This window comes from Camelus dromedarius, chromosome 16 (assembly GCF_036321535.1).
Source record: "Camelus dromedarius isolate mCamDro1 chromosome 16, mCamDro1.pat, whole genome shotgun sequence".
Lineage (NCBI taxonomy): Eukaryota > Metazoa > Chordata > Mammalia > Artiodactyla > Camelidae > Camelus > Camelus dromedarius.
In genome coordinates, this window is record NC_087451.1 from 26,218,361 (window position 1) to 26,243,650 (window position 25,290).

Consider the following 25,290-nt stretch of genomic DNA (forward strand, 5'->3'; position numbering starts at 1 on the left):
AAATGCAGCAGGGGAGGGAGGGGACATTCGCCTAGGCCTGACTGAGGAAGGGCAAGCCTCTGGTCCCTCCAGTCTAGGTGGGCAGCCTCTGGCTGCAAATCCCCTGCCAGGCTCCAGCGCAGCTCTGGTTGGGAGAAAGAAGCTGAGACCTGCAGTAGACGCAGGGTTAGGACACTCCAGCTATGGGACTACAGCCCGGAGCCAGGCACCCACGGCCTCCCTACTCCACCGGCGGGGCCTCTGCTGCGCTCTGGTGGCGGGAGTGGGTGGCACCCACCTTGCGCTGGCACAGCTGCGCGGAGCAAAACCAGTCCGCTATGCGAAGGGGCCGGCTCCCAGGGTGGGTGAGAAGGTGTGCAGAGCCCCCAGCGCGGTGCCTGGCACCTGGCAAGCACCTGCTGCCATTCTGTGGCCAGCACGAGCCCAGTGTATTCTCTGGGGAAACTGCAGCCCAAAGAGTGCGCGCGCGCGTGTGCTTTGCAGGGATAGTGGGGGCTCCTTGCCTGAAGTCAGAGGCACAGGTGGGACTGCGACCCTGACCCCCTTGCGGCCGCTGAGCTCCGCGCAGGGGAGAAGGGCAGCCTCGGGGCGCCCGTAGCCGCGGCCAGACCCAGAGCTGTTTCCTTCCCGGGCTCAGCGGGCGGGAGAGGGCAGCGGCCCGCGGAGGTGGAGGGAGGGCGCGGTGGGGCCCGCGGGCGTGACGCACGGAGGCTGGGCGGGCGCAGGGCGGGGCGACCACGCGGGCTGCATATAGGGGCCGCCACAGGGTGCAGAGGGCCAGAGCTTTTGGTCCCGGAGCAGAGCGCAGCTGCAGCACGAGTCCGATCCCCAGCCCAGCCCAGCCCGGCCGCCCGGTCGCTCTGCCCCGCGCCTTCAACCACCGTCTGCGCGTCTTGCGGCTCCGCGCCCGCCCCCGCGGCCCTTGTGCTCAATGAAACTGGCTGCGATGATCAAGAAGATGTGCCCCAGTGACTCGGAGCCGAGTATTCCAGCCAAGAACTGCTACCGCATGGTGGTCCTCGGCTCGTCCAAGGTGGGCAAGACGGCCATCGTGTCCCGCTTCCTCACGGGCCGCTTCGAGGACACCTACACGCCCACCATCGAGGACTTCCACCGAAAGTTCTACTCCATCCGCGGCGAGATCTACCAGCTCGACATCCTCGACACGTCCGGCAACCACCCGTTCCCCGCCATGCGGCGCCTCTCCATCCTCACTGGTGAGCCCCGGCGCCGGGCAGCGGGCGGGGGAGGTGGTGCGCCGCGGGAGACGGGGGACCCTGGTCCCAGGGCGCCCCGGCTGGAGGCGCGGTTCTCACGCCGCGATGTGCGCTGGAGAGGTAAGCGCGCCCCGCGCAGCAGCCCCAGAGTCAGCCCGCTTAGGCAGCCCCTGGCCACCGCCTTCACCCTCTCCTTTTCTGCTGTCCCCGTAGGAGACGTGTTCATCCTGGTGTTCAGCTTGGACAACCGCGACTCCTTCGAGGAGGTGCAGAGGCTCAAACAGCAGATTCTCGACACCAAGTCTTGCCTCAAGAACAAAACCAAGGAAAACGCGGACGTGCCCCTCGTCATCTGCGGCAACAAAGGTGACCGGGACTTCTACCGCGAGGTGGAGCAGCGCGAGATCGAGCAGCTGGTGGGCGCCGACTCCCAGCCCTGCGCCTACTTCGAGATCTCGGCCAAGAGAAACAGCAGCCTGGACCAGATGTTCCGCGCGCTCTTCGCCATGGCCAAGCTGCCCTGCGAGATGAGCCCGGACCTGCACCGCAGGGTGTCAGTGCAGCACTGCGACGCGCTGTACAAGAAGGCGCTGCGGGGCAAGAGGCTGCGGCGCGCAAGCGGAGACCCGGACGACGCCTTTGGCATCGTGGCGCCCTGGGCGCGCCGGCCGAGCGTGCACAGCGACCTCATGTACATCCGCGAGAAGGCCAGCGGCGGCCAGGCCAAGGACAAGGAGCGCTGCGTCATCAGCTAGGAGTCCCCGCCCCCGCGGGGCCGCAGAACCTCAGGAGGCCCTTTTGTCCAAAAGTCTACTGACACGGCTGAGCGCGCACGGACGGGCGTCTTCCCTCCCGGAGCCGGGCCAGGCGCGGGGGAGGATCCGGACCAGAAAGGACCATCATCTGCTCTGGAAGGAGAGAGGACTGGCTGAGGCCGGACCCCCCACCAACCCCCACGACTTGGGGACAAGTCCCAGCAGAGGGTGGGTTTGCCTCACTTCTCACAAAGACCTACGAATGGGGTGAGGTGGGAGTTAACCAACCATGGCTGGGCAGGAGGGCCAGGACAAACGGGCACTAACTTGTCCGTGACTGGGGGTCCCCGTGTTGGCTGGCCTGAAACGAGGGTACGGGTCAGACTGGAGGGAGTGACTCGTTTACATGTGTGTGCAACGGCACAAAGTGAAGCGAAACAGAAACCTTGCACTTTATTAGCAGCTCCGGTGTCGCTGTGACATGAACAAAATCGTGCACGGCTGTTTGTACCGTGTGTGTGAGACAGTCTCTCAAGTTATTATTTGTATTTTTTTTAATATAAAATAAAATACTTTAAAATAGAAAACCTTGCTTCCTCTGCTTTTAGAAGTGGCTGGAAGACAGAGGGGCGGGCAGGGAGGGGCAGTTTCTACTTCTGAGGAATGAGGCTCACCTTCCCCAGAGTGGGAAAGTAACTCTGCCTTCTGAAAACAGCTGCAGCCCTCCTGGAGGAAAGGCTCCCGAAAAGCTTCAGATAACTGACTGGAGGCCCGTCTATCTCAGGAGCCAGTCCTCAGAAAGCCAGGGGAAAAAAGGACTTCAGGGTCCCTCCTAGAGACGCACCTTTCTAGCCGCACACCCTGCCCAGTCTTCCCGTGGCTGAGACCGAGGGCCCCGCCAGCCTGGTCCCACTCAGCACAGGTCCAATGAAGCATCACCACCCCGGGAACAGGTGGTGTGAGGGGTCACTCAGGCCCTCTTCTGGGCGCGACTCCAGTCCCCAGGGAGCTGCAGGCTTGGCCACGTAGCTGTGGGACCCAGTCATGGTCACTGGCCCAGCCCGGCCCCTCCAGCTCCAGGAAGAGCTCATCACCCAGGTCAGGTCCGGCACCTTCTGTCTTGCAGTCTCTCTCTGCAGTTGAGGGCCCAGCTCTGTCTGCCTCTTGTAACCATGCAAGCTTGGGGCAAGTGACGCCTGCCAAGCCTCAGTCCCTATCCGGGAAACACAGAGAGCAGCGCGCCTCTGCTCGGGTGTGCGGGGAGGGTCACGTGTGCCTGAGTACTCAGTACAGGCCCCATCCCCCGTAATCCAAATAATGCACTCAATATTGTCCCAGGGAGGGACTAACCCTGCGCTGTGACTGTGCCCACCACAGACAAATTCTCCCCTACAAGGAGGGACGCCTGGGGGCTGGTCACAGGCAGGCAGGACGACCCACCAGGCCAACAGTGCCTCTGGGGAGAGGTGTGGCTCACAGGACAGGTCACGCCATGTTCACGCTGGTCTCACTGGTTTGGCTGTGTGAGTGCTGGGGGCTGGGGCTGTGGGAGGAGGTGCGGACAGAGGTCCTCAAAATCTGCTCGGTCTCCTCTGAGCAAAGTTAACGTTTTCCTCCAAACTGTCCAGAAGAGACATACTACTGTGAATTTCTCAGTACAAAACCAAGATATCCTGACAGCAGAGCACAAGTTTTTAAAATTACTCTCTTGAAAATTGCCACAAGTCAAAGCACTGGAGCACAGGAGAGGTTCCGTCCCCTTCCGCCTACAAGGAGCCCTCGTCCGCTGCAGCCCCGCAACAGCCCGGCCTCCTGGCATTTCTGCGTGCTTCGTGTTCCATGCTATTTGGTCAGGGCCTTAAAACTGGCCCACACACTACTCTGAAATCTCAAGAAAATAACTGATTCAGTTAATACCGCCCCACAGTAGAGCTGGTCTAATAGGTGACACCCGCTGAAATTCAGAGCCTGCTCCTCCGTCCGAGGCCACTGGAACTGGATCCTCTCCTGCACACCCGGAGTTCCCAATGCACCAGACCTTCTGGCGGGAGCGCAGGTCAACGCGAACAGAACTCCTGCTGAGAACATCTTCACCCAATGATCCTGCCAGTGGTGGATCCTGCCAGTGGCGGCCATCTGTTAAGCCCCTGACTGGTCAGCACAGGTTACGAGCTCATTTCTAGATCTAAACAGGATTTGCTGACTTTTCCCTCATCCCTCAGCGGCGAGGGAAAGAAGTGCTCTGGTCTCAGTCTGACCACACACATTCAATGTCCTGCCAGGAAGAAACAAGGGGTGTTTATAAACACCTTGAACCAGACCTTGGCTGCTTGGCTGCCAGGCCCAGCCCTCCCCAACCGCGAGGGGCCGTCAGAACCAGCGCTCTGAGCTGCCCTTTTCTGAGCAAAAAGCCCCATCATGACCACCTGTCTTTGGTGCAGAGGACATCTGTGGCCGACTTTTCAGGGACAAGGCCGAGGGGAAATCGGTTTTTAAACCAGGGAGCAGGACTCTGAAAGGCTGGAAGAGGCGGGTCTGCTCACCTGGAGCCCAAGGCCACCAGTACTGCGTGGGCTGAGGTGGTCTGGCTATTCTTGGGCATTAAATGGCTAAACAAGCTGACTGAAGGAGACAGGGGACAAAGGAGCAAGAGCTACAAGTAACAAGAACATGTAGGTGACAGAGAACGCGGAGGCAGGGCTCCAGGCCGACATCCCCCAGTCACACCCACAGGGCAAGAAGGAAAGGAAACAGCTATTCCGGGGCAGAAAGCCACCCGTCTTCTTTCACGGCTTACATCCTCACTGAGCGCGTGTAGGCCTACTGCCCGGTGAATGCCACACACACTGCTGTTCGCAGAACGCTGTGTGCCTGCTACACTCACCAGCTCCGGGGGGGCGGAGATCAGGGCGCAGCCACCCCTCCCTGCTGTGCCTCCGGATCCCCAGCTGCCAGCCTGCCAGCGCAGCAGGGCCCCCCCCGCAGAGGGGGTAAAGTCCCCCACCCCCACCCCCAGCCTTGGGGAACATTCTTCCTTCCACCTGCAGGCACTCAGGTCACCGTGCATCTAGACTTGTGGGTTCACGCCACAAGGAAGCCGGCAGCGCCGTCCAGCTGAGCCGCAGCCCGGCAGTCCCCGCCCACGCTGGGGGGGGGCGGGGTAGGAAGGCCCCGGCCCGCCCCTCGCCCCGCCTCTACTCCTTGGGGATCTCGAACATGCAGAGGCTCTTGTACTTCTGCAGGAGCTCGCTCTTGGTGCGGACTTGCTCCCGGAGGCTGAGCAGCTGCTGCTGCTGCTGCTCCGGGCTCAGGTGGGTGCCAGGCATGGCGCTGATGACCTTGCGCATCTCCTGGAACTTGGTTTTGAGCGCATTCAGGTCCTGGTGGATGTCGGGGCTGTCCTTGTCCATGCTGCAGGGGCAGAGGGCAGTGGTTAGCATCCGCAGCCCGGACCACGCCCTCCTCGCACCCCCGAGCGTGCTGCCCCAACAGTATCGGGACCTGTCGGCTGTGTCCCCCACTCGGCTGTGCCCGCGGCCTCAGCACCGGTGTGTGACCGCGGCTCAGCACGCGACCCCCAGCAGGGCCGCCGCAGCCCCTCTCTGCACCCGCATGGTGGACGCTCAGCCTTCCTCCAGAGCCACAGCCCCAACCCGGGCCCCGGCACTGCGGGCGCTGAAGCAGCATTTGCTGAAAGAATGAGCACGTGGCAAATAAGATAGTAAGAGTCTGCTAATTAATGAAAAAAACCATTACCAAAATCAGGTGACAAATGGCAAATGAAACTTGCTGAAATACCACATTTCTTCTAACTTGAGACACCCAGGCCAATCAGGAGGCTTTCGCAACTAGCAAGAGAGAATTTTAGCTGATGTTCTGATGCTTGAGCGCATTCACATGAAGTCCAATTCCCACAGACCTGCTCACAAACGCTCAATTAGTAACAAGCACCGGATGATTCTCAGCGGGCAGGCGCCCTCTCCCCCCACAGCCATGCAGACCGCTCGCCTTCGGGTCAGGCTCATTCTAAAGGCAGGATCATACCCTCCGTGTCACAGCTGTTATCACCTGCCCAGAGACCCATGGTCCCTGTCACTGCTAAATCAGAAACAGCAAGAACAAAACGCTCACCTTCGGTCAAAGAAACAGCCTGCCGGTTGCTCCCACCCATTTTTTAAAAGTTAGTAAATGGATGGAAGAGCTTTTGAAACAGGCAGCTGAGACTAAAATCTAAAAGCCGATTCACAGGCGGTTTTAAAAATCACCCATTGAGAGAATAGAGGCAAAAACTGTCAATGACTACTTATTTCTTCTAATAAATGTTCTTTGCTTATGGGAAACTTCAACCCAGATGGTGTTAATTCATGTTTATTACTAATCATTTCTCCGCTTACGCAGACAGAATATCCATCTTTCCTGGTGATCTGCTGGTTACGGCTCACTCTTGGCAAGCAAGACGCACCAGGGCCTGCTCACTATTTATCAACAGCTCAAACTCAGGCAAGATTCGTAGAAACAATTGTTTACTCCGGGAACAAACGGCCAGCCAACAGTTCTTGCTGTCATTTGCAGCCCTCCCCAGAGTGAGGCAGACCGTCCGTGGTGCACCTCAGCCCAGCTCTGAGGGGCCGTCTCCTAATTCTTTCATGTCTCAGCTCAGATCTAAAACTCTGAACAGACACCACCTGGACTTCTGAAATTAAAATATAGTTTTAAGAAAACTGATTCACAGCACTTAAGTCTGAAAGGTCACAGTAAAAACAAGCAAAAACACGTGAGATAAAAATGTGGGAGAAGTTATGACAATCCAGCTCTGGAGGCAAATATAAGCTGGCCCAAAAGAAGACTTAATTCTGAAAGTAAAAGTGAGCCATGTTGAAGATGCCTGTTTCTGAAAACCCACATCTCAGGAGCTGCCCGCCCTCTACCTGGGGAGCTTGCAGTAAAGGAGACAGTCTTCAGGTAATAAAGGAGGAGCCACGTGAGAAGGCTGCCCTGAGGGAAGCTGAGCTGAGGGGCGACCGTGTCCGTTTTTCAGGCTGTCCCCAGGGGGATGGGGCAGTGGGCAACCCCCCACTTCCGGGCCAGGATGAAAGAACCACCCCAGCCCCTCGGGCCTCTCCAGGCACAGTGCCCTCTATCCCCAGGACCCAGCATGGGCACCCCCGCTGCTGCCGGGCAGCTGCCTCCTTGGTTCCCCGCTGCCTTGGGCAGGCGCTTGGGAACCAGGCAGGCGGGTGGAGGGCAGTGGCAGAGTAGTAAACAGGTCTGTGAGCGGCCCAGGAAGAGTTCCTCCCAACAGTCCGTCAACAGTCCCCATCTGGGCGCAGCCTTTCACCAGGATTTGGCCAAAGGGGAAGACAGGGAATGGCAGAGGCCACAGGCAAGCTGCAGCGCCCTGGGTCACTCCCGGGCTCTGCGGGCGTGGAGGGCTGGGCCATGGACAGGCCCTGGCGGGGGAAGAAGTGGGTCAGCCCCAGCCTGCTCCCACCACAGAGGGCCTGCGGCTCTGGGTCTTGCTGGCGGGCCGCGGCCCAGCCCCAAGTGGGGTGACAGATCAGGAGCCGCCACATGAACTGCCCCGCTGAGTCAAAGACGCTGGGCGTATCCATGCAAACCGCAAAAAGTACACGGTGACAGCATATTGTACCTGTTGAGACAGCCTGACAACCGCGATTCAGGGCTCCTGGGCTGGGACACTTGGTTCCCCATGCGGATTAGATGTGGCAAGTTTGAAGGGGAAAAACATGGTAACTTCCCCCGATCCAAAAGGCCTCACTTCATTCCTCCTCGACAATAAGGCACGTCTTTCTCTAATGCAGCTTCTGAACATACCAGGGAAGGCCTCAAGGAGCTGGGGTCATTTCTTACAGGCATAAAAATAAGACTTTTCTTTTCCCTTTCCTTAGTCTTTAACAATGACACAAACGTGTAGTTTTAACCTTTCATTCAACTACGGGAAAGACACCAACAAGGACTGAAGTGCTGAGGGCCCGAGAGCTCCTCTCTGACACTGGGCAGGGCATCCCCTGCCAGGAGGTGGCAGGAGTCAGGGGCGGCAGGAGGTGGCATCTTCCTGGGCAAAGGCAGGGGGGGAGGCTGGAAGGCCCCCTATGGAGGGTGGGGGTGCACGAGCCAGGCGACAACTGCTGCGCCAGAATGACTCGCTTCGGGGCTCCAGGCCTCAGTGCATAGGCCAGACAGCCTTGGAAGACGAGTGGAGGGCTGAAGGCTGGAAGAGCCACCAGGGCAGAACAGGGAGCCCCAGGGATTTGCGATCAGAGCAAAATGACCTCGGTCACACACACAGGACGAATGAGAGAGAGGAGGGTGAAGGCAGAGAGGCTAACCAAAAAGAGGCTAGAAGGCCTGGACCATGAGTGGTCTTGCCGGGCGCGGAGGCACAGGAGCAGATAAAAGCCTAAATGCTGGGTAACCAAAAGCACCCCGCATCCCAGACGGGCTGCCAGGAAAAAGGACGGGCGAGGTGAGCGAGCCGCAGAGAGACACAGCCAAGAGGGAGGCGAGAGAGAGACCAGCCCTGGAAGGTGACGACACGTGCCTGGTGCCAGGGAAGAACAGAACGTGCAAGAGCAGATCAGAAGGCACGGGACGCGGGGTGACAGAGGAGGCGGCTCACGCAGGGACACCAACCACCCTCTGTAACAGCAGCGGGGAGGGCTGCCCCTCACTCCTTACATCAAATATATTCCAGAAGCATCACAGGATTGAAAGTAAAAACCGAACCCACGAAGGTCCTGGGAAAAAGGCATCAATTTCTGCCATTTTACTAGAGTGAGAAGGCCTTTATCCTAGGACCAGAACTCAGAGGCCATAAAAGCTTAATAAACTTGCCTACACAAAAGGATCCGCTTCTGAATGACCAAACAAAGCCCACAAAAAACTAAAACAAAAAACAAACACTAACAACCAGGAACAAAGTCCAAAGAAAAGCAACAACTGGGGGAAATATTTCAATACGCTTGACAGACGAAGGCATACTTTCCTTACTGTACAAAGAACTCACAGAAAGAGGCAGGAGCAGCTTACAAGGAAAAACCACAAATGACATATAAAGTTGCTTATGAACAGATGCTCCACCTCATGTAATAAAAGACACAGATTAACACAACACATCATTTCTGCCCGAGAAGATTCGCCCAGGTTAAACAGTCTAACAGTGATGGCAGGGGCATGGGAAGCCCGAATCGGTGCATTCTTCCTGATTTGCTAACAGTGATCAAATTTTTAAGTTCGTAAGTTCCGCTGCTAGAAACATACTCTACAGAGATTCTCGAGAGCTTACAAAGAGGCTCACTGCAGGTTACAAAGGCTCAGCTCACTTCAGCTTTTTCTCTCCTGCTCACCCCTGGGCAAGGAGTAAATAATAAAAGGGCCGGCAGGGAAGCTGCAGAAAGGGAGACATCAAGGGCCTGGGTGAACGGGCCAGGCCAACGCCCAGCGTCCTCGAGGGCTCCCAGCCTGTCCACTGAGATGACACACCCAGGGGGCACAGACCTCCCCCACCCCCAAAAGGGGGTGCACTGCCCCAGACCCTGGCTCTTCCTGCCCCTCCAGCTCTCCCTTCCCACTAGGGACTTATGCCCCCGCCCCACCACACTGCGCGTGGACCCCCCACGAGTCCGTGCTGTTTCCTGCCATCACACCCTCACCCACCCGCTTCCTGCCCCACCCCCTTCCCTCCCACAATTTAAGACACATCACCAGCACTACCCCTTAACAAGCCTTCTGTCTGACTTTTCCAGGCTTCACAAGGCCTCTTCTCCATCAGTGCCCTGACCCCATTCTGTCTCCTTCACTCATTAGCCTATAAACTGAAATACATGCCTAGACTAACATGTAAAAATTGGGGGTGGGGGTGGGGGAGAGTACAGCTCAGTGGTAGAGCATATGCTTAGCATGAATGAGGTCCTGGGTTCAATTCCCAGTACCTCTACTAAAACAAATAAATAAGCCTAATTACCCATCCCCCCAAAAAAGAGTAAAACACTAAACGGCTGAGTGGCAGTTCCAGGATGAGTGACGTTCTACTTTCTTAGGATGAACTAAGGTCTTTCTTGGGGAGCCCCCACTGTTCCTGGGGCCTCTGGGTCAGACCCCCCAGAAGGTACCTGTTTTCTTTGGCTGCCAGTCTGGAAGCCGGGGCAGGCAGTGGCGGCGAAGGTTAGGGCTGAGCCTCAGCAGTCAGTGTGTGAACGTTCTCTTAGCCCCTGTTCAGCATGGCTCCCTAGCCCCCAGCTCCTGCAGTGCGCCTGGTGTTCCCCACATGCTCTCTGGCTTATTCTTTCCCAAAAATAAATCTTGGGAAAGGGTAAGCTTTTCACTGGCGGCTGAGATGAAGGGCCATATGCTTGCAGTCTGGGACAAGACTAAGGGGACTCGCTCCTTGTGTTTTATGGAGGCTCTGGGGATGGAGTCCAGGCCTCCTGCGTGCTAAGCATGTGCTCTACCACTGAGCTATTACCCCTGCTCCCCAGGGATCTGCTTCTTAAACAGACTTTCAAGTAAGCCTCCTGTTCTCAGTCCCCCTTAGCCCTTTCACCAGAGATCCCTGCACTGCCATTCCTGAGATGTGGGGGTTGGCCACGGTCAAAGGCAGCTGCTTCCAGCTGCTTCTGGGACTGGGAGGGAGATCAGCCCTTGGTCATCACTTTGTGGCAATCACCTCCTCCCCTGTCCCTTTTAGTTTTATGCTTAAAAAAACCTCTTCATCACAGCAAAAAAAAATGTGACAATGAATATATATATATGTTCATGTATAACTGAAAAATTGTGCTCTACGCTGGAATTTGACACAACATTGTAAAATGACTATAACTCAATAAAAACAATGTAAAAAAAAAACAAACAACTCTTCACTGTCCTTTCAGAGGGAACAAAGATCAACACATGTGACCAAGCTGTCATCTTTCCCAGGAGGACACCTCCCAGCAATCTTACGATTTAAGTACGATCAGTCCCATTTCACAAGGGGAAAAGAGACTCAGAGCTGTCTGACCAATGTCACCCAGCCAGTCCCTTATAAAGCTATCATCTGAACCCATCATTTGAGATTCACTATTATTATCCATATTTTGGAGATAAGAAAATTAAGGCCTAGAAAGGCTACATATTTGCTAGGATTCCAAGGCCAGCAAGCATCAGCACACAGATGTGAATCTGAGACCGTGTGACCTGAAAACCCATGTCCTCTCCAGTGTGCATTACAGCTCCGACTTCAGGCCGGGCCCAGCCTGGCTCCTGGCTCAAGAATACATTCCCAGAGTGTGTACACGGAGTGTGTCCATTTTCCCTCAAAACCGGGGGAAGTATATTTGGGTAAATCTGGATAACGCCTTTATAATCCAGCATGGCCCTGGGACTGCAGGGTCTGCATCTGTGTTTGCTATGTCACTGCTGTCTACAAGTGCCACTGGACGCCCACAGACTTCTGAGAACAGAACAGAGCCTGCCTCACCCTCTAAACAGTGCGTCCACCAAGAGAAGCCAAATGAAGTCAACGTCCAGGGAGAAAAAAGGCTTTGCAGTCATCTGGAAAGTGGGGGAAGCATCAGGTCACCCCACAGCAAGCAGACCGAGTCTGCCTTAACTCAGAACAAGCCCCTTGGGGCCAGTAACGACTTTCACGTTGTGAGCGTCACTCCACTCCAGTCAAACATTCCAGAGCACACTGATGCTCACGTGAATGCTACTGAGACAGTAATTCTGTCTTAGTTTACTTCGTTTTGGTTTTGAATGGTTGAATAAAAGTTAAAAGCCCAGGGGTTTGCACCCAGTTATCATGCGGACGTAAACAACATTTAACAGTAAAAATAATTTAGGCAAATGTGGGGGTCGGGAGACTTGGCTGAGGGTTCTTTTTCCCTTTAGGACCAGTTTGAAAAGTCAGGGAACCTGAAGACTGGACAAAAGGAGACAGCCAAGGCTGTGGCACCTGTCTGGGTGTGATGAGCCCGGCCAGCGGCCCTTTCCTGTAATGTTCCCACCATCACCCCTATAATCCCTCTGCATTAGGAGTTACTCCTGTTCATGTCCTTTTTCCTTCCAAGTGGTGGGCAATGTGGGGGTGAAAAACCCTCCCTTTCCCGTGCACATCCCATAGCACTTAGCAGTGTGCCACGCGAAAGAGGACCGTATCCGTTGAATCTGCTGGAAAATGACACCTCTAATTATAGGTGAGAAAACTGAGGCTCCGAGAAGCCTGGCTGGTTCCAGGCTACCAGGCTGCACACGAGCAGTCTGACTGCAGAGCCTGTGCGTTTAGTCTCTGGGCCCGCTTCGTTAAGAACACCGCCTGGCCAGCACGAGGCCTGGCAACTCTCGGGACTCAAAGTCGGCTGAACTGGTGGGATGACTCCATGCGGTCTCGGCAAGGCCGCCCCCTCAGGGCCCGTCTCCCCCATCTGTCAAGCGGGGCGCCCCCGGAGCTCGGGCACGCGACGGGCAGCGGGAGGGCGTGCGGACCGCCCTCTGGGCCCTTACCATTTGATGATGTTGTGAACCAGCGGGAGGAAGGAGCAGTTCTCTTCCGCCTTCATGCCGGCCGGGGACGGAGGCCTCGGCGCCGGCTGTGGCTGAGGCACGGAGACCGGCTGCGGCGGCTGCGTCGGCGGCAGCGGCTTCGTCTCGGGCAGCGGCGGCTCGGCCAGCGGCGGCAACGCATCCTCGGCCTGTCGGCCGGCGGCCACCCCCACAGAGGCCATAGCTCCCCGGGCTCCGGCTGCCGGTCAGCGGTGCCGCCACTCAGCGCGCCGGAAGCGTCGCGGCCTCCTGACGTCACCACCGTGCGCCCGCGGGGGCGGGACCTGGAGGACGGCTGACAGCGCACGCTCTAGGGCGCGGGGCGGGGCCACGGCGCGGGGCGGGGCCACGGCGCGGGGCGGGGCCAGGGCGGCCGTTACTAGGCAACAGCCGGCTGGCCGGTCTGGGGTGGCCTGGGTTTGGCTGCGCGAGAACACAGCTCAGTTTTTAAATAGTCGGAAATTGGAGATGTATTTCAGGAGTAACATCCTACTCCTATTCACGTTACGAAGAGGTTCAAAAGCAACCAGTACAGGAAGCTTTGAGATACATCAGCCCTCGAGAAGAATGAACGGCACCTGCCCAGCCCCTGCAGGTGTCAGGCCCTGGCCCGCGGGCGTGGGGAGTGCGGGGGAAGGGCCCGTGGCTCCCGGCCGCCCGCGAGAGGCCCTGTGCCCGCCCTAAGGACGCAGAAGCAAAGACATTGCGAGGGACTAATAATTCAAGGCTTAACATGCATCTTCTGGTGACATGCTGTGCTGACTGTGGGGGAGGGGTGGGAACGCTGCCCCAGCTTCAGTACAAGGCAGAAGGGGATTAGTGCCAGGAGTGAATATCATAACCGAGGGGAAAGTCACAGTCAGGTACACTCTGTGCCTAAGGGCCGGTTCCTTAAGCCCCTAGGTCTCAGTGTCCTGGCCCCTAAAACCTTCTTTAGTTCAGAGTCATGGCAGGGGCTAAACCACTTTCCAACTTCAGGCACATGGCTGACCTCCAAAGGTGTTGTTTGCATGAGGTCTCCCTAGGATCCTAGGTCAAAGCAGAAGGACTTCCGGTGGGTTTGTGGTTACATTCCATAAAGCAAGTCCTCCCCAGCTGTGACATGGGGGCTGTTTAGTAAGTTTCTGGGCCCAAGCTTAACTAGTGAGTGGGAGATGTGAGCTGGGAAAGTCCTGTCCTTCCTTAGCAGCTTGAGAGGGGCAAGGAGGCCACAGTTGAGTGGTAAATGAACACCAGCCCTTAAGAGCAAGGTGGCCGACCCCAAGGAAAGCAGCGATGCTAGTATATTCAGATGCATCTGGAGGGGTCTTTGGAAGCCGGTCCTGGGGGAGAAAGGGTGTAAGAGGAAGTCAGGAGGTTGGAGGGTGTGCTTAGGGGCTCTTTGGTAATGAGCCTCAGCACAGCTTTCTTGTAAGAACTGCCTAGAGCACCCCAGAGTGGGGCACAGGGAGGGCAGGGGCTGCTAACCATGGGCCCCTCCACCCCAGGGAAGGGTCAGGGGCCCTGGTGGCCGACGGGGAGGGGACGGATGTTCTTGAAGAGGCTGTGCCTGGGGAGTAGTCTGGGGAAATGACGGTGGTGCTAACAGAGTAGCTACCACAACTGCTGTGGATTCAAAACAGGTGCGAGGGGCCAAGCACAGGCATCTCAGTTCATCCACAAAGTGCTCTAAAGGTGTGTTAGTGCCTCCATTTTACAGATGGCTAAGATGCTGGCCCCAGAGCCACACAGCCACCCACACCAAACCTCTGGTCTCAACCCGTACTCAGGAGACCTCGGTCCCTACCAGTTCTGGGACTTTGTGGTTCAAAATGTTAACGTGAGATTTTTATTCAGAATTTGAAAAGCATCCAACATTCAGCAATAACACCCCCAAGGCAGTTGCATGTTGTCTTTGCCTCCTGGTGTGTTTATGACTTCATTACAAGCCCCAGCTTTATCGCTGGCAGAATAATGAAGACACCTCTTTTTTAAAAAAGAAAAAAACACTTCAGCTATAAATAGATACGACTAAAGAAAATAAGCTGAAGACGTAGGACGCGCACACGAGTAGGGTGCATTGACAGTTTGCCCTAAAAATAGTTAATACAATTAGTGGCAAAGAGTAAGGCTGATCTCATAACATCGCAGGCGGATGTCAGAAAAACAGCCTGTGCTGGTTTCATTAAAGCTGAAATGACCACAAATGCATGATTGTTCGTAACTGCCCTGTTAAAAGTCAAAAAAAAAAAAAAAAAAAAAAGGGCAGAAGTGCCACTGATACGTGTGGTGTTGATGTCCCCCAGTAGAGCTCTGCTCGCCGTGCTCTTGGGCAGATCTAACTCTCATGGGCCCCTCCAGCCCAGCTGGTGGTGGCCGGGTCACCGCCGAGCCACCTGCTCAGTCCCTGCTCAGCCTGTTCAAAGTCACGTAACTTTGGACAACTGCACAACCTCCCAGAAAGACTGAACGGATTATTACACCTAAATCACTTAGAAAGTAAATGTGAACAGTAAATATCAGTTCTTACTGTTCAGACTTGGGGCTCGTTCTTTCACCAATTAACAGAACCCTGACTTTAGGGCTTTTAAGAGGAACGGGCTGGATCTGTGCTCTCCAATAGAAATATAACACAAGCTGTAAATGCAAGATGCTGGGGTCGTTTTCAATTTACTAGTAGCCATGTTAAAAAAATAAAAAGAAACAGGTGGAATTAATTCTAGTCATGTATTTTACTTAATGTGCCCAAAATGTTATCATTTCAACATGTAAGCAATATTAAAAGTGATTAAAGAGGCACTTTACTGTTTTTTGTACTGTCTTTGAGGTCTAGACTGTACTTTGCACATATAGCACGTCTCAGCCGGAATAGCCACATTTCAGGTGTTCAGGAACCCGATGTGGCCAGCTGCTACAAACCTGGATGGTGCGGTCTGGAAGATCAACACGGATCAACCCAGACAGGGCTCACAGGTGTAACAGTGAGAGGGAAAAAAGAGAGTATTCACAAAGGAAATGGAATCTGTTGCTACCTACACAAATGTCTGCAACACAAAAAATAGCAGTATCCTCCGCCTAACTAGACACACATGTGAAGGTGTTTTAAAAGGGACTGAAGGGCCTACCTGGCATTCAGGGGACAGAGGATGACAATTTGATAGACATTGAAACTTTCTTGCGGTTTTATGGTTCTTTCACGGATTGTAAGAGGACTTGAAGCGAATGGGGAAAATGCACAATTGCCAAGGGTGGGAGTGGGTGCCTGAGAACCCAGGCGCTGCTCTTTTAGGCTGTGTGTCCTTGGACAAGCTGCTTAACCTTCCTGTGCCTCAGCTTCCTCATCTGCAAAATGGAATCACAACAGTACCTGCCCACTCGGCTGCTGTGGTGGTTCCAGGGGTCAGTGTCTGGAGAGGGCTTCCAGGGCCCGACATGCAATGAGCATGAGTGAAGCTTTAGTTTTTTTAAATTTGTTTTAAAAAATTTCTCCAAAAAAACCCCCCAAAATGATGACTCCGCATGATGACTCCCTGTCAAACTGTTACTATAAGAACACCCACAGGAACCAGGCTGCATCTGAGAACTGAGGTTTCAGATGCTCTAGGAGGACCTACGCCACAAACACCCACAAATGTGTTCGTGATGCATTTCTGCTACCTCATGTCCGAAAATAGTCGTTTCTCCATCAGCCAAACCTCGTGAGGACTGTTAAAGCCATCATGCCATTGAATGATCGGGGCTTCTTCATCAAAGCTATGCTCTTACGCCTGATTCATCCTTTTCTTTCATTAACCAGTGCCTCAGGCAGGTTGGAAAAGCTACATGATACTTTGATTTTTGTGAGTTAAAAAAAAAAAAGAAAAGAGGCAGCAATCACTGTTCAGGCCAAACATCGTGCGACATGTGCCCAAAATCAGATCACCCAAGCCGCGAAGCGTGGCTCAAACTGCAGGGAAGAAGCCGTTCCTCAGATCCATTTTGTGAATTGCCGTTCTTCTGTCCGAATTTGATTTGATTTCTTTCTTTTTATTCCTTTCAACCATTCTCGCCTTACTCTCAGATGCTATATTATGCTCAGTGTGTCAACTCACTTACTTTATTTTTTTTTAATTGAAGTACAGTCAGTTACAATGTATTAGTTTCTGGTGTACAGCACAATGTCCCAGTCATACATATATATACATACTCTTTTTCATGTTCTTTTCCATTGAAGGTTATTACAAGATATTGAATATAGTTCCCTGTTATACAGAAGAAATTTGTTTTATATCTATTTTTATACATAGTCAACTCACTTACTTTAGTGCTTCATTTCTCAGAAGCACTTATTTTGGGACATTTCAGCACACAAGTTCGACTGTATTCCGTTCAGACTCAGAATTTTCCCCCAAAGAGCTTTCCTTTAATTCTTAGTCCTTCTTATTTTCGCCAGACCTCCACCAGCTTTTGATATAATGAAAATGAAAGGCCATCCATTGCAGGAACTAGTTTTTGTCTAAAATGGTTCGTCATTATTCTGATGCCTTACACCATCTGATCTCTTTACTAAGTCATTTTTATTCAAATTCTCTGTTAGCTGAGTTTTTTTCTGTCTTTCAGCTGCTTTCTCCTGAACAGTTTTCTCAGAGCAAGAATCAGTGGGGAAGGAGCAACGGGGCAAAGTTAACCTGAACCGGTGAGAGGAGGTCGGAAGCCAGCAATCACCGGTACCAGGCAGCCCCTCACTGTGTGATCTCAGGCTGTCGGGGCACCTCCTGAGCCCTCCCCTAAGGGGCAGGTCTGGAGTTGGCGGCTCCAACCCTGTACCTGCCAAGTACCAGCTCTGTGACCTCGCGTGAGTCCTTCCGCCACTGTGTGCGTGGACATCTCAGTGGTCCCCTTCCCCGCCCAGGTGTTGTGGGTGAGAGACCACCGTCTGGTCCAGTGTCAGGCACAGCCTGGAGCCTGGGGCCCAGGGAACGGCATTAAAAGTGTGATTCCCACCTGTTTCTTCAGGCACTTTCCTGTTCTTCCTCCTGGTGTGTGCGGTGACACATCCTGAGAGCTGTCCACACACGGCTCCACGTTAGCCAGTGACCCAGGAAAAGCAGATCAGAACTCAGAGCAAATGGAGTCCCGTTGCTGCGTCCTCTTTCCTGCACTTTCTGCATTTCAGCTCTTGTTTTGGTGTCCCGGGCGACCAGACTCACGTATCGCCATCAGGATGACACTGCCCTGGTGACGGAAGACAAGGGTGACAGTCAACCCGGGTGGAGCCCTGCCCCGTGCGTGGCCAGGCATCAGGTGCCGAGGACGCGGGGGCTGTGAGGACTGGTGCTGGGTTCAGGAAGCATCAGCCCTGCAGGGAAGCAGAACGTTGCCTGAGTGACGAGGCTGTCTGGCGGGAGCCAAGAATGGATTTCCCCAGAGGAGATACTTACCCTCCCTCCGTGCACCTCTCGGGCAGATGCCACGCTCAGGGCGCAGGAGGGACAGGCGCTCTTAAAACTGCCTTGGGGGAGGACGGCCGGCCGACCTCCACACACCAGCTCTGCTCAGCGACCATTCCCTGGAGCCTGCCACGTGTGCAGTTAGAGAACAGGACGTGGTCGCTGCTCCTGGGGTCTCGTGGTGGGGGCGGGGTGAGCACGTGGGGGAGAGACTGAAATAATCTATAGCGCAACGTGGACATTTCTTGCAAAAACTTTTTTTGGGGGCTCAAATACCATCTATTGCCTACACATGCTCTCCCTAGCCTCCACGCCAGCTCTGGAGGATGCAATGTGCTCGAGCAGAACTAGTCATGGTCATTTCATTCCCCTTCGCTGGTGACTTGGCTGCAGGTGGCCACCTGGCCACGTGGCCATCGATCTACTAGCAGAGGCCTGTTGAGTGGAGCTTCCAGAAAAACTTGTTCTTCTATGAAAAATGGATAAATAAACGCGAGTGGGGCTGCTAGTTCCTTCTTTCCTCTTGGAGCGGGGATGCAATGCCTGGTCACGCACAGCCACGCTGAGACTGCAGCCACGACATGAAGCAGTGGCAGAGCACAGGCACGGAGCTCTGACAGGCCAGCATCCGGCTGCTGGTTAGGCGGGAAAAAGAGGCCACTCTCTTACCAGCCCACACATGCATTCGTAATAGTAATTTCCTTAAGTAATTTTTGAAATTATGAAAATAATATTTATTATTTTGAAATCTATTACCAAAAAAATATGCAGTGAAGGAATTTTTGAGAAGTCCAAAAAAGCACACGAAAGAAAACAAAAACTTTCTTCAAATACCTGAAGGTATCTAGGCTTGTTTCCTTGTTTGTCTCCTACTTTTTAAATGTATATATATTTTTAAAACAAATTTGGGATCATGTCGTTTTGTAATCTGCTTTTTCCCTCTTCACAATTTGCCACGAATGGCTGCCCATTAAGCTAATATTTATATACAACACGGTTTTTAACAAAAGGATGCATGCCTGCGGAAAAAAAAAAAGAACAAACCCCAAAACAACTGAACTAAACTAAACTCAGGAGCAAAGCAGCAAATCCCTACAGAGAGCGGCTCTAGCCGAGAGCGCCTGCGGGCCTGGCAGCCTAGGGGCCGGCAGGGTGCAGGGGTGTAGTGAAGCAAGGGCCCTCCGGGGCCATTTTTATTGAAACGCAGCAATTTTCATTTCCTCTGGGATTCCTATTTTTCAGGCTGTCTTGGAATCTTATTTCAGTCTCAAACTTTTTAAAAAGGAAAATTGTTTATTGTTGGTTTCCGCTGTCTCTTTCTGCCCAAGGGCAAAGGTACTAGGTCTGGAACGTTCCGAGTGCCTCTAGGCACCCCCTAGCCTGCCACCGGCCGGGTGCCCAGCTCCCACCAGAGCCGTTCTGCTCACACACCTGGGGCAGGTGCCCAGCCAGGGCGAGCCGGACGGCAGGTGCTTCAACTGAGTGTTGAAGACGTGTCCTTGCCTTCACACACACTCCTCCAGGATTGCTTCATCAAGGTCTAAACCACTGGTAGGCAACGTAGTACCGCCTTGAATTCCCGAATAAGCCACCAAGAGGTCAGTCACCAGGGTCACCAGATAAAACTCTAGGTTTTGAAATATGAGAATGTGGTCCAGCCGGTAACCATAAAACACAACATACAATTAACTCTCTTAACCATTTTGAGTGTACAGTTCAGTAAAGTACACTCACGGTGCCTTGGAATACATCTCCAGGACGCTTACGTCTTGTAGATCTAAAACTCTGTGCCCACCAAACCGCAGCTTCCCTGCCTTCCCTCCCCTCCAACTCCAGGCCCTGGAATCACTGTTCTGTTTTCTCTTTCTTGTGAATTGGACTCCTCCTCACAATAAAGAAAAGTGACACCGCTTCTGGTTCTCTCAGAATCCTGGAGCATGTGGTGAGGAAGCCCAGATGGGCCCGGTGGAGGAGCCATGTGGCCGGGCCCCTGGCGTGGGTCCCAGACACCAACCGGCATCCACCACTGGGCTGTGAGTCGAGGCATCAGCGAGTCGCCTCTGCCCCGCAGGCCTCCCGGCCGAGCGGGACAGAGATGGCCGTCCTGCTGCCTGTCTCGGCCTGACCCGTGTGGTCCACGGGCACGACTGAAGGATGACATTCTGCCACTAGGCTTTGGGGTGGCTGGTTTCCAGCGACATAGCTGGGATAGGTGTCGCAGAAACCACACATCCCAGGAAGGGGAGAGTCCACTTCTGTCTGATTTGCTGAAGTCTTTCACTCCGGGCCAGCCACCGGCCACCGGCACTCAGCGGTTGGTAGTCTCCCTCCCTCCCTCCCTCCCTGCCCAGACCTCTTACGAGCCGTGGTACACGGGGCAGACTGCGGGGCAGCAAAAAGTTCTTCTGAAAGCATGGTCAAGAAACATTTGCTGCAGCCTTGCAGCTGTCTCTCACTGAAGGTCTTGGCCAAATGCTCACAGATCCTGAAGCTGGGCAGACTGGGTTCACGACCCGGCTGCGCGACTGACCAGCTGTGTGACTTGGGGACATGTGTAACCTCTGTTTCCTTGTGAGTAAACCCGGGTAATAACAAACATACCTACCTCAGAGGCTTGTGGAGACTGACTGAGTTAATCCATGAAAAGAGCCTGGGACACAGTAAATTCTGAAGGGTTGGCAGTGGTGATGGTCATGATGATGGTGGTGATGGTGGTGATGGTGGTGGTGATGATAATGGTGATGCTGGTGGTGGTGGTGATGCTGGTGGTGATGGTGGAGATGTGGTGGTGGTGATGATGGTGTGATGGTGGTGATGATGGTGGTGGTGGTGGTGGTGATGGTGGTGGTGATGGTGGTGGTGATGGTGGTGCTTATAGTGATTATTTTGTGTTGCTCTCAGCCTATGAAGGGTGATGCTGTCGGCTAGGAATCAGCTAGTGCCTGGGGCACTCACCATGGCCCGTACCATGTGCGGCAAGCACCCAGAAACTTTCCTCCTTTTGGTACCAATGCTGTGGCCAGACCAGCCCTTGTGGTTTTTATCATGATTGCCTCTGCAATAACCATCAGAGAACTCTGAAAAAACAAGGTTTATTACTGACAAGTCCTGGAGGTTACGTGGCACACCCAGGGCCACCAGTGAGGTCAGAGAGAGAGAAAGCATGGCCTGGGGTTCTGCCTTTAGTGGCGTCGAGGGTGGGGTCCCTAGGGTTTTATGGGTTTACACTTTGACACGAATTTAAAACATAGGAGTGAGAATTAGGGTGCTGGAAGGGAAAAGCAGGGTCACTCAAGTGGCCAGCTGGCCGGGTATCTGGGTCACCTAGGGCTTTCTAAAAGGGGAGCTTCACGGGTGGAGGGGCCTGTCTCTTTGTCTGGTTGTGCAGCTAGTAACTGTGTCACACAGCTGGCAGCATGTTTGTTGGAGATGGATGTCTTTGAAATGAATGCCTTAGCCATCAAAAGCTTATTGTCAGACACTTACAGTGAAGGTGGTGATTATTATGAACACCTTTGGGCCTATTTCTACATCGGTCTCTAAGGCCTGCTCCAGGCGGTCTTCTGTGAAACCTTTTATCATCCACAGAATCAACCTGGGATATTAGCTGCAGGGCCACATGTCAGCAGGGCCCGGGGCCCCCTCTTCCAGCCTGAGTCCAGCTTTTGCAGCTCCCTCAGGCTGCAGGGCAAGCGTCCAGGCCTGCCGCCCACAATAGCTGTGACCTTGCAGGGGTTAAACTGGCCTGTGATGTCTCCGTGGGCATAACCACTGATACTTCTGGGCTGGAGACGCACAGGTCAGTGACCCGGGGACCCTTCCATCTCTCCAAAGAGCGGACATTCTCTGTACGTTCGTGGACAAAGCCCCACTTGCCTGTGCATCTGGTGAGTCAGCAGGTCAGCTCCCAGGAAGCCCAAGTCCTGCCTGCTTTCGAGTCAGTGCCCTTGGCAAGTTTCAGGCACACAGCGGACCTTCCGGCTCCCTCACTCGTCAGCACAAGGCCAGTCTCCCGGAACCACCCATGTCACAATGCGCGTGGGCCTACGGCTTTATCCCTGTGGTCCTCACAGTGACGCCGCGAAGCTGGGGGTGGTTTGGTCACCTCTGTGGTCTGGGGCCCAGGGTCAGTGGGCTGAGCGGCAGTGACCGTAGCCCTGGAACGGCCGATGTTTGCTGAGCTCGGTCCTCACCGCTGTTCTGGGAGCCTGATGTGAACGCAGCCTCAGTCCTCCTTTTCCGTTTCCTCCTCAGTGATGGCCCCGCGTGTCACGGCAGGGTGAGGGAGCTCGGGGGCTGAGCCCTACTCACAGCGGCATCCACACGGAGCTGCTGGGGAGAGGAGGCCACTGGGACCCGGCGGCTCCCCACGTCCCGGTCTTGCTCCTTCCGGAGACACCCTGTTGGGAGGGGCCAGGCTGACTTCCTGGAGGGGAGGCCAGGGCACAGCCGCCAGTCCCGACCCCCTGGTTCCCTGGAGCAGAGTCCTTCCCAGGACCCCTGACATCCTCACTTTGTTACGAGGAGGTCATTTCTAAAGCCCCTTTCTTCTCTTTCTGCTCCTCAGAGATGGGCGGGCCGGCAGGGTTAGGCTCAGGGAGATGGATGAGAGAGAGTATACATTCTGCCTTTGGAGGGGTTTTTTTTTTCACCCCCAGAGCATCCCAGTTCTTGCTTGGACCCTCCTCGGACTGGGCCCTGGCCTGCCTGCTGGGAGTGAGCAGATTTCTACCATCTCTCTGTCCGAGAAGTGTTCCTCATTCTCTAAATCCACATATTCTTGTTCTAATAAAAGAGCTTTGGAAAAAAAGTTCTCGACGTACACAGATTTTAATAAGCACGTGCTGGACTCAGCCTGGCAGAGGTTTCTGTTTGCTACTCAGCGATCCCTCAAGGAAGGAGCACCCTGGGCTCTCTCCGCCAGGCGAGACCCCTGCAGCCGCCTTCACGCAGGGCTGCCATGGGGATTCTGTCGGTGAGACGAGACAGAGAGAACCTCCAGAAAGATGTCAGGGATGTTCCAGAGCTCCTACAGTGATGGCACAGTCCAGGTGCCCACCTGAGCCGGACTCGGCAGAGCTCTGTCAGCATGCGGCTGCCGCGAGTCCTCTCTGCGGTCCTCCCTGAGGCTGGGAGCTCGAGGCCCAAAGCAGAGGCCCCCCTGGGAGAGGGCAGGGCTGCGCCCCCGAGCTGGCAGAGCAGGTGGCAGGAGGCTGCCGACCGGGGCCGGCGCACCTGTGTCCCCTCCTCCGGAGCCCCGCCTGCAGGGCCCCTGTGTTTCCTGCCCCCACAGCTGCAGCTGCTGGGCTGCTGCGGACCGGCCACTCCTCCTGCTGGTCTGTGAGCTTGTGGGACTCACACAGCTCCTGTTCCAGGTGCCCAGGTAGTCCAGGGGTTCCTCCACAGCACCTGCTCCGGGTACTTCGATGATGCGGAACACACCAGTTAATCTGTTAGCCAGCCATGTGCTCACGTGCTCCCCAGACCAGACGCCCATGCATTTGCTCCACCCACACACAATCGTCTGTACTAAGTGCCTGGCGCTGATCTGGGGCAGAGACAACTGGGGGGTGCTGATGCTCCTCGAGGGGGAGAGATGACAAGAAAGGAGTGCAGGGGCCTGAGTCCAGGAGAATGCAGGGTGTGACACCCCGACCAACCGAGACTGGTGGGGCCTCTTCCCGAAGGAAGGGGAGCTGGGCCGGGGGGCGGGGGGTGCTTGGGCAGCGCCGTGAGTGCGGAACGGGCAGGGACCCTTCGGTGGGGGCTGCTTCCCGCGTGCAGAGGACCCCACAAGCGCCTCATCTCCGTCTGCACCAGCAATCCTGGGAGGCGCTGGGCCGGACTGTCCTGAATCCACACATCCGACAAGTAAAGGAGGCCTCCTGGCCTTTCCTGTCTGTGGAGGGAAAACGAGGACAATCCTTTCTGAAGATTTGCTCCCGTCTGAAACTGCTGTGAGCTCAGTGTTCTCCTGTAATTAGGACGGTGGCAATGGAGCGACACAGCCGTTCCATTGTCTGCTTCCGGCTCACAATGGATAGTCTGCCTTTGAACAAGGCTGTCTCGGCCCACACGTCGATATTGAGGTGAAATTGGGTTTCCGAGGCTGCAGGAGTCGGCAGGGAAGCAGCCAGTGTGGGCAGCACCGCCCCCACACCGCTGACCCAGTTGGCAGCCCAGGGGCGGGTGTGGACCCCACGGGAACTCAGAAAGGAGGGTGGCCAGAGTTCCCGGAACCTGCATTCACAAGGGAAAACCCAGCCCAGAGCGGGGAGGGGCTGGAACGCCTCGCCCATGGTGGGAGGCGCCCCAGCCGCAGCCCGGGTTCCTAGGCCTCCAGGCTTGGACGGGACGGGGGCGCAAGCCTGAAACCCTACCCGTCCAGTCACCCCCCAGGCGGTGGCCCCCCCCCCCAGGCTTCTCCAGGCCTGGTCAATGGCATGGACTATCTTGAAAACCCAAAGACACAGGTCCCCTCGTGGAGGCAGGGGTAGCAGCGAGAAACAGAGTCAGAGTCAGTCATCCTCGTTGGGGCCAGCTGGGCTCGACCTGGAAGCCTGGGGCCGAATAAACAGCACATTCTGAAGCCCACGCCCACGGTCAGCTAATATACTGCCTAATTCAATCTTCTGAAATTTACCTTCAATGACAGACCTCCTGCTGCAGGCCCCTCATTGTTCTAGGTGCTGGGGTTGTAGCTGGGAGTAGGAAGACTTTCCAGAAGGCTTGGTCTTTGTGGGACTTCTGGAAGGAGGAGGAGAAAGGCAACGTGCAGACAGAACAGTCTCAGCTTTGACTTACAGCGGCAGAGACGCCTGGTTGTCCCCAGTATCTGTGACCTTCCACAGCCGTGGAACCTTGGGTTTTACCCGTGAGCACAGTCACTTGGAATAAGGACTTCATCTTCCCGGCCTCTCTCTCTGTGAAGTGAAGCAATTGAAGGGATGCCAGGTGAAGTCATGTACAAAATTCTAGGAAGTGTCTTAAAGGCACAGGGCAAGACCTTCCTCCCTTTCCTCCTTTTTGCTCCCTGGAGTGTGGATACAATGGTTGGAGCTCCAGCAGCTGTCTTGGACCATGAAGGAAGAATAAACTGTTTTGTTTAGTTTCTGGTTCTTCGGGGTTTTATTTCTGTTATTCACAGCTGAACCTAATCTTAACTAATTTAGTCCCTCTTACTAACTGGGTGACTGTGGGCAGCTTGCTCAAGTCTTCTGAGTCTCCTTTTCCTCAGCTATGAAGTGAGACAGGTTATAATACTTGCTTCATATGCTTGCATGCACCAGTGGCTTTCCAATGAGCGTAGGTCAGAACTGCCTGGAGGTTATTAAAGTGCAGAGCGCTGACCCCACCTCAGAGCTTCTG

At 54.9% G+C, this 25,290-nt stretch overlaps 2 protein-coding genes and 1 long non-coding RNA gene across 4 annotated transcripts; 1 reads left to right on the forward strand and 2 right to left on the reverse strand.

The window, feature by feature from the left end:
• Nucleotides 1–568: 568 nt before the first annotated feature.
• RASD1 (ras related dexamethasone induced 1) lies at nucleotides 569–2,559 on the forward strand. 2 transcript variants are annotated; one of them, XM_064494863.1, is made up of 2 exons: nucleotides 569–1,217; nucleotides 1,505–1,678. In XM_064494863.1, exons 1-2 carry the CDS (start codon nucleotides 932–934, stop codon nucleotides 1,585–1,587), a joined length of 369 nt encoding a protein of 122 aa, XP_064350933.1. In that variant the 5' UTR covers nucleotides 569–931; the 3' UTR covers nucleotides 1,588–1,678. The 2 variants fall into 2 exon arrangements, with proteins under 2 accessions (XP_064350933.1, XP_010991907.1); XM_010993605.3 differs by having other exon boundaries at nucleotides 580–1,217; nucleotides 1,431–2,559.
• On the reverse strand, nucleotides 2,401–12,751 carry MED9 (mediator complex subunit 9). Its single transcript, XM_010993606.3, has 2 exons — nucleotides 12,476–12,751; nucleotides 2,401–5,383 (listed from the first exon to the last, which is right to left on the reverse strand). Exons 1-2 carry the CDS (start codon nucleotides 12,694–12,696, stop codon nucleotides 5,167–5,169), a joined length of 438 nt encoding a protein of 145 aa, XP_010991908.1. The 5' UTR covers nucleotides 12,697–12,751; the 3' UTR covers nucleotides 2,401–5,166.
• Nucleotides 12,752–16,567: 3,816 nt separating this feature from the next.
• Nucleotides 16,568–24,550, reverse strand: LOC135323131 (uncharacterized). Its single transcript, XR_010384377.1, has 2 exons — nucleotides 21,799–24,550; nucleotides 16,568–17,707 (listed from the first exon to the last, which is right to left on the reverse strand). It is a non-coding gene; the product is annotated as an uncharacterized LOC135323131 (long non-coding RNA).
• Nucleotides 24,551–25,290: the final 740 nt, after the last annotated feature.

Bases quoted from the DNA above. Each gene is read 5' to 3' on its own strand.
- RASD1 (XM_010993605.3), top strand. From the start codon at position 932: ATGAAACTGGCTGCGATGATCAAGAAGATGTGCCCCAGTGACTCGGAG. The intron at 1,218-1,430 runs GTGAGCCCCGGC...CTGTCCCCGTAG, and splicing joins GCGCCTCTCCATCCTCACTG to GAGACGTGTTCATCCTGGTG.
- MED9 (XM_010993606.3), bottom strand. From the start codon at position 12,696: ATGGCCTCTGTGGGGGTGGCCGCCGGCCGACAGGCCGAGGATGCGTTG. The intron at 5,384-12,475 runs GTAAGGGCCCAG...CTGCCCCTGCAG, and splicing joins GTTCACAACATCATCAAATG to CATGGACAAGGACAGCCCCG.